At 32.6% G+C, this 12,140-nt stretch overlaps 1 protein-coding gene across 2 annotated transcripts in view; it reads right to left on the bottom strand.

Moving 5' to 3' along the window:
- Nucleotides 1-4,266: 4,266 nt before the first annotated feature.
- LOC106878125 (kelch-like protein diablo) overlaps nucleotides 4,267-12,140 on the bottom strand; it is a 45,662-nt gene continuing 37,788 nt past the window's right edge. For both annotated transcript variants that reach the window (XM_014927243.2, XM_014927242.2), the window contains one exon: nucleotides 4,267-9,994. In XM_014927243.2, the coding sequence (XP_014782729.1) occupies nucleotides 9,801-9,994 (194 nt within the window). In that variant the 3' untranslated portion in view covers nucleotides 4,267-9,800. The remainder of the gene's footprint in view (nucleotides 9,995-12,140) is intronic.

Here is a 12,140-nt window from a genome sequence, read left to right as displayed (position 1 = left end):
GGACCCATCTTCTGATTGGAAATCGCTTCAATATACCACGACGTCTAAAAAACTTTTGAACTTTTCCACTTTTGTAAACCTCCTTTCTCATCCTTTTTTACCTTACTTTCCTTCACCTACCGTCTCTTCGTACTCTGGATGTTCCTAATCTGTCTTCTCTAATCTGCACCTATTACTTTGAACACTATTCAATTTTTTTTCTCCGTGTTTTTCTCCTTGTCTCCGTATTCTTTCTGTTGAAGAGCGTAGCTCGAAACGTCAAAGACTTTCCGTATTCCCGAGCGTCATACTAATATATACTTTTGTTATTTACACCACCTGTCCTCGTCTGTTGTTATTATTTGTATATTCTCCCTCTATACATATATATACATATACATATACATATATATATACATACATATATACACACACACATATACACATACATATATACATATACATACATATACATATATATATATGACTTTGAGTTTGGCCACCCCAACACTGCTTGACAATCAGTGTCGATTTCTTTACGGCCCTGTAATTTTGCAGATCGAAAGAATAAGAACCAGACTAAGAAACAACTTACGTACTAGAATCGATTTGTTCGATTAAACCCTTCAAGGCGATGCTCTAGTATGGTCGCAGTCCAATGACTGAACAAGATAAAGATATATCAGACGTAGCTTTCAAAACCGCTGATTGGAAACACAGAAATTGATTAATTGATTGAATGATTGGTTGATTGACTGACTGACTGATTGATTGGTTAGTCGGTCGATTGCAAGACTGTAGTACTAACGAAGTAAAATGTACTATATTTCTTCTAGTAGTATTCAGACGACATAAAAGGAAATATTGAAGAAAAATGCGTATATTTTTTTTTAAATATATTCATTACCCCCCCGCCCCGAAAGACCGCCATCTTGCACAAATCTACGAATAGCGTTCGCATCATTACACCCAGACACATACAGACACATATACGCGCGCGTGCGCGCACACACGCACACACATGCGTGACTATTTGAAGGCAAAGGAAGCGATCAATGTAGACAAGAAAATAGAAATTGTGACGACTGTCTTCCTAGAAGTTGAGGCAAAATGCTTGTCACGGAAATAGGAAATACGTCATTTCATGCAGCTTGTCAACCATAGGGTGGGAAATACGAAGAAAGAGAAAATAATCGAAAGTTTTTGCATTATGTCTGTAAGAATTTCTAAATATTCAGAGAGAATTAAAACTAACATGTTTAAAGAACGAAGTTACCTCCCTTAAGATATGTTATGTCCCTTACAACCAGTATTAAAAAAAACTGTACTAACCCAATTCTTTATCAAAAACACGTGAAAACAAGATAAGTACATCAGCGATTTCATGCGTTAATAATAAACACTCATAACTATAAATATTCATTATTAGAGATCTTTTTTGACATTAGCAATTGTAGGCTAAACCTTCATCAAATCTATGTCTCTTTCGTAGGGCAAGGGGCTAACAATACTATCATAGAAATAGAACTTTGTATTACTGTAATTGGATCTTTTCTGTTGCTGTCACAAATTTTTTCAAATCTTAAAATTTAGTGAAAATTTTCAAATTCGTGTGAATCTGATCTTGTTATTCATTTGCTCTAGAAAAATTTTAGGAAAATGTTACAGAGGTTTCGTATGTGTATTTGGTGTGCAAGATTCTTGATGTGGATACGGGTGTTGAAAGAAATACAATTAAACCTTGGGAGAGGCATTATGCCGGTAATAAACATACGCACTGGTTCAGTCCTTTATTAATTTATAAATAGTATTTAGTTTTTAGTCTTTTTTAATCATTTCATTGCACACTTGCAATCTCTTCTTTAACTTGTCTCTCCACTTCCATTTATTTTGAGTTTAAAGTTTGATTATTTTTACCCAGTCAGAAAACTGGATTTGAAAGTTGGCAATATAAAAAGGAAAGATCCTCAATGAATCTTTCTTTTTTTTGTGAAAAATTACAAAAAAAAAAAAGACTACATTATACAACTGTAGTTCAGCTCATATAAACAATGCATTTTTTGTAGCAAAAATTCAAATACAAAAGTTTGAGATACACTAAGGTTAGAGTTTTAAGGTTTAAGGTTGGGGTTTAGGGTTAGAGTTAAGGTTTGAGTTAGAGATTAGAGTTGAGATTTAGAGATAGAATTAGGGTTTAGAGTTAAAGTTAGGGTTGGCGTTTAGGGTCAGCTCGAATAGTGGGTGACCTGTAGTTAACATATTTTTAGTGAACAATTTTCGAAAATTTTTCTGGAACAAATGAATAACAAAATTAGACTTGGTGAGAAAAATTACAACAATGTAACAAGTTGGAAAATTTTCACTTAATGCTAAAGTTTCAAAAAATGTAACAGCAACTGAAAAGATCATCAGTTTTCCTGTCTGATAAAATAAATAAAGCAAAACAAACATTCAAACAAGCATGTAAACGATTTAAAAAGGAAATATCCTCAATGAAATTTCTTTTCAAAAAAATTATAAAAAAAAAACAAACAATACGTTATACTTCAGTAATAATTCAGTTCATGTAAATAATCAATACATTATATGTAGTTAAGACTGAAAAAAATGAAAGTTCAGAATATAGGTACTCCTCAAAGGAAATAGGTAAAGAAATTACACATAGTGGATGTAGCAGTTTTAAGCAGACAACAACTTGGCTTGTTAGTTTAGAAACAGGCATCAATGTATCTGTGGCTTTCAATTGGCTAAAATTACCCAAAATTTTCAAACTTTAAAAGCTATTAACAATTAGAACAAAACTTTAAAAATTGAAAACTGTGACATCACCAGAAAAGATCAATTTCAATTCTTTTTCCTTTTTCTCACCAAACGAAACCACACAGCAAATTACTTAAAAGAGGTTTGGTTAAAAGAGATTTGAACCAAACACTTTAATTAAATAGCATTCATAAGGCTTACCTGAAAGCTGTACATACAAACACTACTTAAATATACAAATAATTAGACTAAGGTACTATTATGTTTGTATGTTGCCAGTGACAATGTAATACTGATATGTGCTATATGTTCTTTTTTCTTTTAGACTGTTTTCCATCATTGGACAGCAACCATACTGGGGAACCACCTTGAAGTGCTTAACAAAGAAAAAAAAAGAAAAAAAAACTTAATATGTAAGTCAGATACTTATATTATCAGTCTCTTTTTCCCAATTGCTTAGTTGCAGGGATGCAAACAAACCCACACCAGTTGTCAAGCAATGGGGATAAGCACAGACACATATGTATATATGGGCTTCCATACAATTTCCATCAACCAAATACACACAAGACATTGACTATAACCCCAAGATGATCAAAAGACACCAAGATATCGTACAGTGGGATTGAACTTGAAACTAGTGTTGCAAAGCAAATTTCTTAACCACAGATATACTTGTGCAAACACCTACTTTACCAGCTTCAGCTGAAATCTACTTTGATCTAATCCTTGCAGGTATGGAATAGTGTTGTTATTGCAACATACACTAACATTCTAGATGACAATTTTTTTTTTTTTTTAATTTCAAAAAATGCTATTTGGCAGATTAACAAAAAAGATGCCTTTTCTATTACGTCTGGTCTTCTGCAGTGGTTGGTAGCATACTCTTTCCCCATTAACCAGATCAAACATTTCACTGTCTTCTCCCAGGGATGCAAACCTCTAGAATTCCTTCCTAACCCACTAGCATTCAGATTGTCAAATGTAATGCTTCTTTATTCACATTGTTTTCAATTAATCATACATTATCTTGTTGCTATTAGACTTCAATGATGCAATTTAATTTTTTAGAATGACATTGTAAGGTCGGTGTGAGAGGTTGGATGTGGCCAGTTTGAACATAGAACAAGTAGGATATTTCAGCCAGATATAGCAAGTTTAAATGCTAAAGGGTTAAGCTACAAGTTTTCTCAATATCTGAAAGATACTGCAAAACATCATGGATACTGTCCCCCCTCATGCTTCAACCAAACATACGCATACATTAAAAATACACAAGTCATCTGACAAGCAATTACATTTATACAATTGGAGTAGATGAGAAAATAAGACACTGGTAATATTTTCTAAATAAAATTTATTTTTTATTCATTTAAATAAATGTACTAAAAGAAATTCTAGACTTGTAAAGCTTGCAAGTTTGCCTTTTAATAAATTAAACTGCTTTCCAAGATATATTAATTTGTAAACAAAGTAATTTTTGAAAATTCATCTTTAAATAAATTTAAAAAAAAAAAAAAACTAAAATCATGCTTACTCATCTTTTATTAAAATTTACAAAAGAAAAAAAAATCAAATTCCAGCACAGATATAAAATATGTTAATTTAATATGTTTACAAATATATAATTATATACACATGATACAAAAGTAAATAAGCAAAATTGTTGACACAATCTTGTAGATACATGACAAAACTGGTTCGAATATACAAATAAGTGAAAAATAAAGTGTCTCCTTTGTGTAAGACTTAATATTGGTCCATTTAATAGAGAGAAGGCAGGACAAGACTGGCAAGTGTAACAAAGGAAATCATCAAGGTCAATGGAGGGATGAACGAAAGATGAAAGCAAATGCCCAGAACCAGCTCAAAATGACATAAAATATGAAAATGAAGACTTTCTGGTTTGAAAAAACAGCCATTATTTTTCAGTGAAGTAAGAATCAACTAATATTGAAAGTGAAAGAAGGGAAAATAAGTATCGTTGTATTAAATATCAATTTAAAAAAAAAATATCTAACTAGACATGGAGAAATTATGTAAATCTAAAGCAAAGCTCAGTAACCCTGCAACTTTAAACCAAATATATCAGATATTAAAGGGAAGGGTGTATATAAAACTTCCAATAAACTTCATCTTTATTAAACAAAACTACAGTTAAACTAGAAAAGCAAGTGTAATTCTACTCAAACTACAAACACTTAACTGGCTTCCACTATCAACCAACAAATACCAAATTGGACTAAGGCAGGCTAAAAAAAATTCTAAGTACAAACAACTTAAAATTCACCATAATAAATAGAATGGAGAAATTAGTCATGATGTACAAACCATCTACAGCAAAAGTATTCAACTATACTTAATTTTCATTCCAATAGGGCCACCATGGTTACAGCTATCAAAAATTCTCTTTAAACCAACTAACCGTAGTTAATCTCTATACATTACATTGACACTTTATATCTCTGCTCGTAGTTAATCTCTATACATTACATTGACACTTTATATCTCTGCTTCAACAATTATCTAGAACACACTACTAGTTATCATACTGAACATACTAACCATATACATAACACAAAGTCTCATGCTTTTGCATAGCTTGGATAATAATACCACTTAGATTATCCATTAACTTTTGAGTGGCTCATGGAAGGATTTTATATCATGAATGAGGTAATAGTATCATCTGTTGCTTACAAGACCAAATTGTCCCTCTTCGTAACACCTATTCACAGCTAAATGGATTGGACCAATAAGTATTAGGTGCCTTTATATAGCAGCACAATGATGTACTAATGAAAGAAAAACAAAATTTTAACCTGTTATCCTAACAATTCAGTTGGTAGTGTTCATATCACACACAACATCAAGATCACTATACTTCAACTTCCATGAAAGCTTGATAATTCTATCTCATCTCCATGAAGCATAACAGCATGTATTGCAAACATTCACCGGGTAAAGGATGAGGGGTGGGCAAGCTTATCATCGTAACACTACCAACATTAAAATTTTAACAAAATCAAATTTGGGAAATATTAACAGAAAAAAAAAAAAAAAATTACATTCTTTAAGATTCATGTTATCAACAATGGTACATAAAGGTATATGATGAAACTAGTTTAAACTAGTCTCAAATTTTCACTCACGAAAATTGCTTTTTGAAAATTTTGAATAAACTTCAAAACCTTAAAAAGCTGTGCTGTTTCAAAATATTTAAAGCAGGAATGAACAAAGACAACACAAGGGACAGAGGGAACTCTTTGGTCTTATTGAGGATGATCTCTAATACAGAGAGCATGATAAAATCCACCCAGTCTAAGTTGTCAAATGGTTGCTGATAAGGACACCAGACATAAAACAAATGCCAAAAATAACAGGAAACTAGCTAACTGTTGTGCATGCCTGATGATGGAGGACTGCAATGGAAGGTGTAACATTGTGAGATCTGTCTACTTCATGCCAGTATGGAAAAACAAATGTAAAATGATACGGTGGGGGGAGGAGAAATTGGTCTATTTATAAAGAATGTGGGATAGAGAAAAACAGACATTTGTGCAAAAATAGCAGTAACTGAAATTGTATTAAACTGGACAAATTACAGGTAACTATACTGAATGATAATACTCAACAGATCACATGTAAAAATAACAGATTAGATGTAGATCACAAGAAACATCTCAACAGTTGGCATAAGTCACAAAATAAAAAATAAAAAAAAAAGAAAACATCTTATATAGCTCATGAGAAAGATCTTAAATGGAAAAAAAAAATTCCTTCAATTTTAATACCATGTCATTCATTTCAATAGATAAAATATCACAACTGATAAAATGATTAGAAATGGCAACAAAATCTTGACATTTTTGTAAACTTCAAGTAGCAACTTGGGTGACTTGGTTGGAACAGGTGAGAATTAGGTGAGGCTAGAACACTGAGCAAGATCAATAATTTGCACTGCAACAATGTGAAGGTGGCAGCCAGTCAAAAACAGATATTAGATTTAACATATCTTTAGTATAAATTCAATAGAAAAACAGCTGAAAGAAGAGGTAGAGTCTATATACAAATGGTGCTGAATTAAAACAAAAGATATCTTAGAACTTGCTGGTTGTCAACTTCCCATTAACCCCAAAAGTAATTCTAGGTTTTAAAAAAATGTATTCCTACATGGTCAGTATATAGTGATTGATAGAAAGGTTAGGTTTTAATAAATAACATTTTTTTCTCCTTTTACATATGAGTGAAGATAATTCCCATATGAGTCCATTCTGAGGTTGGTGCAGATAATATGGAACTTATATAAGTGTATTGAAGGAATATGTTGAAGGAGAGAATTTCACAGCAGTGGTCAGTTTTAGAAATGAGGTGCAATGTGGCATGAAGTTTAGAGAAAGAAACTTATTACAGGTGACAGACAAGAAGCAAATAGGTGGGTGTAATAGATATGTTTAGGTAGAAGACGTGCATGTTCAATCAAACAGTGCTCATTACAATAAAAGAGATACAGTGAGCACAGAACAACAATGCTACAGCAATTAACAATGTCAATGATCTTATCCAACACCAAATATGAGGACAGTGCACCAACGAGAGATATTTGTTAAAGCTCAGTTCAGATCTGAAAGCCTAGTTACTTTCTTAAGATGACAAAGTAAGATAGATGCAGCTTGCGAAACATGTCAGCACGTTGGAAAGAACCAAGATCAGATAAGCTGAAAAGAAGAGAAACCCATGGAAGTCCAGAGCCACCTGTGCATTAGCACAGGAGTTCAAACCACACCTGTCCAATGTGCAACAAGGCTTTATACCCATACTGAACTTGTCAGCTATTCAGTAACAATGAGTCCACAAACTTATGAGTGATGATATGGCCATTGTCCATATGGATAGATGAACAGTTCCAAGAAATCTATATGATTAGTTCCTGATATAATCCATGAAAAGTTACTTTAACCAAGAGCTTATCTAGATACACTTCAAACATTAATATGAAATGTAATGGTTAAGAATCCTGAAGTTACAGGTAAAAACCATGTAAAAAAAGCAGATCAATGGTTGTAACTTCACAGAACCCATCCTTATGGGTAACAGAGGAAGAAATTGTTTAGCAGACACAAAGCCAGATTTTTTTCTTTTCTGAGCAAGGAATAATGTTAGTCAAATCAACCCCGGTTTTTGGCAGGTGTTTTATTTTATTAACCCTTCAAGGATGATAGGTGAAAGTTGATACTGGTTATATTTGAACCCTACACAAGTGAAAAGTGAGAAAAACATGTTTATAATTATTTATAATGATTTCCATTCAAATCTTTCAATCATATCAGAGACACTTCAGACAAAAAGAGATGCAGTTAAGTCATAACTGTTATCAATGTTAACTGAAATAAATGAAGTGAAACCATCTAACAAAAAAAAAAAAAAAAAAAAAAAAAGACAGGGGCTAAAATTAACAGAATTGTCAAGTATATCGAGGGCTTTATACTGATTGAAATTTACTAACTAGTTGGAGCAGCTTTAAAGGACTACATAGAAACTTATTGCCATATTGAGTTATACCTCAGTATAGAGTAGTTAACGTCAATTGTATCAGAAAGCCTGGTTGACAGCAGATTCTACAACTTCACTGATAAGTATTTAGATACAGAATTAGCACCTAATATACAAAGCATATACTCTAGTAACAGAGTCGGCACTAGGAAGTGTAGGGCTCAATTAGAGAACTGTCAGTGGGGTACTTTACAAGAGCTGAACATTAGGAGCTTGAAGCTCCATCATTAGCCACAATGATATATTAAAAATTCATCATAGTGACTGCCACTTGAGCATGTGCACTGGGTTCTCTCTTGGTGCAGAGCCCAATTTGAACAAATTTGTCTAAATGGTTTAAAACTGGTCCTGCTAGCAGTGACAATCTTAGGAAAAGTCCAAATTTGGAAAAATAATAGCTTAGAAAAACAATAAAAAAGATAACACCCCTACAAAGGACATTCTTCAGTCTATAACAAAGTTATTGATTTATTAATATGCACAATGATTTGACTGAATATAGAATATCATCGATTAAATTTCTTTCAATTGAAATAAAATTTAGTTAACTAACCCTGAAACATTGAAAACAGTTGCACCATTCACACCCTATTTTTAAATCAACAAAATATCAGCAAAGTCTACATGAATGCTAAAACCTTACAACCTTACACTGTGTTGAGAAATAAAATGATCGGGGCTTCTATACTGACTCGGTGTACAGGAATGCAATATTAACCCCATAAATTTCAGAATAAAGTAAGGCTACTTTACTCTCACTCATACAATTTGGCTGTTTCTTATGTATATATTAAATAGTGAATTGTTACTTAACTACAGGGTCAATTATACATAGGCATGGTTAATTAAAAGAAACCCCAGCACATGGTAGAAGCCAATTTTATCAGCTTGAGTGAGAAATAATGCAATGTTGGCCCAAGGAACATTTGAATCCAACATCAAAAGCAATAAAACTAAATTCTGTCATAAACTGAGCCCTGTGCACAATATGATGCACCTTCACATTCTTCAGCTCATTCAGTAAAAAAAGAAAAAGGGGTTGAATTTAGATTTTTTTTTTTTTTTTTACAAGTGTTTCCAGTATCAACACTAAACAACATGTCCTCCTAAAACTCAACTTCTTTAGTCCAAACAACAGCAAATACATCCATGCATACACACGTATGTACAAATAAATACACATTTTATAAAGCGCTCTGTTGCAACAAAACCAGTCAAATCACATGAAACCTACTGACTCAGCAAAGTTTGAAGAAATTTATTTAGGTATTTACTCAGATCTCTTGGCAGCTTAAAAACACTAAGACAATTTCTTAGTTCATGGAGAATAAAAAATATGGCATCGTGGTGTTTTGTTCTTTATGAAAGATTGTTTACAAATAAACTAAGAAACAAACACCAGGTACCAACAACCGTGTTTTATGAATACAGAAAGTACAAAATAACGATGATTTGATGATTTAATCTGTTAATGAGGAGTGATTAGAGGCTTCTTTGATTCTCTGCATTTAAGTGAAATTAAGCTGATTTATAAGGTTTGCCACAACACAGCCAAAGGTACTCATAACTGTTGGTAACTCTTGACCTTCCATCCATACTTCTTGACCATTACTGTCCTCTTGTAACCAGCAAAGGCCCGCCATCCAACTCTTGTCATCTTCGCCACCCACAGTTAACACTTTGCCGTCGTAGCTGACACAGCCTGATGTAAGATAGAAAAAATCTCAAGTCAGAATTAGTTTTATCAAAAATAGAACAATAATTAAATCATTAAGTGTATTAAATAGAAGTATCCTCCATTACAATTTTAATATTGGATACAGTTATAGCTATACATATTTCTACCATTAATTTTATACTAACAACTAGCACAAATGAGTAATAATTATTATTGATGCTTTTCAGATGAAAATTTCATAAATTTAGTAAACATTTTTTCGAGATTTTCTATTTCTTAATCTTAGAGGGGTTTTTTTTTCCAGTAATACGAGAAATATTTAAGTTTATATTTTAGACATCCAGGGTAATTTTATTTATTTCCAGAAGATTTTTCTTTTTCCTGAGTATTTATGTATCCGGAAAAAAAAAAATATATATAATTGAGAACTGAAGCAATTACCTCCCTTAGAGCATATTAAAAAGTTACATAATGATGCATTATACAGCAGAACTAACAGAATATAAAAAATAGTCATTACATTTAGAGTTCAAATAAGTACAGTGGATCAATTTGAATATAACCTCACCCGAAAGTCGTGTCCTTGCACCTAATTTGTAGGGAATTAGTGTTGTATTTGGTATTAATGTAAATTTATAAAATATCTACTAAACATCTGGCCCTTATTTCTTTGACACCTTCCCATCCCAGCTTTATCTTTCACCACACTCCTATCTACAGACAGGAAACCAAATCAGCAAACGAGAGAGAGAGAGAGCTTGTAACAGCCTATACTGGAGAGGGCTATGTAAATGAGCAAAAGCTGATAGTCGAAATGTTTAATATACTATTTTAAATTATATGATTGCAGTAGCCTGAAACTAACATCATGAGACATATAATTTCAATAAAAATACTGTGTGTGAATGTGTGTAGTTTATTTCGCTAATTTTATTTGATTATTTTGAGACAGACCAGCTTGAGGAGTGTTTAATCTTGAAGACAGTGACACAATCCAACAGACAAGCTATTTTTAGAAAAAAGTAGATAAATATTTTTTTTTCTTTTCTGTATCAAGAAAATATGTTGGTTTTAATACAATACATTATAATGTCAACTTCATAACAGCAATTAGAAAATATTTTATAGCCAAAGACTAATTTCCAAAACACAATCAAATCACAATACTGAATTTTGTCAGTTCTTTTTTTTTCTTTTAAATATTTTTAACCAAAGGTGTATAGGTCAGCCCCACTGACCTTTGTTAGCCTTCTCAAATTGATGAGGTCAATATTCCACATGAATTTATGTATTAGAATGTATACAAGAAAAACATGAGTGGGACATTAGTAGGGGATGGAGCAGTAGTACCCATAAAGACAGACTAGTAAAAATTTATGCGGTTGATGTTCAGCTTGAATAGTTATGGGTTAATCTTAAGAGAAAAGATGCTGGCAAGGGAAGTATCAGCAGTCATGGGTAACCTGAGGCCTATAGAACTTACTGGATGGCAACATCTAACAAAAAATTTAACTTGAATTCTAGTAGTAGTGCAGCTCATCCAAAGTTAAGCCATGTTTCATGTAGCTCACTTTTCAAAAAAAGGTTGCTCATGCCTAGGTTGCAATTGCAGGAAGGAAGGCTTGAAAAAGTGTTTAATCAGGGTTTTGATAGGTCAGATATAATGGTAATAATCACTACTATAGGCACAAGGTCTAAAATTTGGAGAAAGTGGATTAGCTAATTACATCAACTCCATTGCTCAACTAGTACTTATTTAATCAACCCCAAAAGGATGAAAGGCAAAGTTGACCTTGGCAAAACTTGAACAGATACAGTGATAATGTTAGTAAGAAATGAAATGGTACTGACTGAAAGATGCACACACCAAAATAGTTCAGAGGAACAGCAGTAGAAGTTAGAAAATAAGTAAAAGAGACAAAGAAGAAATGGTGTGTGTGAGCCAGCAGCTGATGTATGTTCAATGAGTGAAGAAATAGTATGTAAGTGTCGGCTGAGAGAAGAAACTGCATGTGTACCTGTGATTAGTTGTAGTTTGTCAAGTGAAAACAAAAGCAATTTGTGTGAGTAGTTTAATATATGAATGATTGCTAATCAGTCGATTAGCATGTTCTTGGATACAGTCGTGTGTGTGTGTGTGTGTGTGTGTGTGTGTGTGTGTGTGTGTGTG

The sequence above is a fragment of the Octopus bimaculoides genome, chromosome 3 (assembly GCF_001194135.2).
Source record: "Octopus bimaculoides isolate UCB-OBI-ISO-001 chromosome 3, ASM119413v2, whole genome shotgun sequence".
Lineage (NCBI taxonomy): Eukaryota > Metazoa > Mollusca > Cephalopoda > Octopoda > Octopodidae > Octopus > Octopus bimaculoides.
The sequence above is the reverse complement of the archived record's forward strand: the minus strand, read 5'-3'. Positions and strand labels throughout refer to the sequence as shown.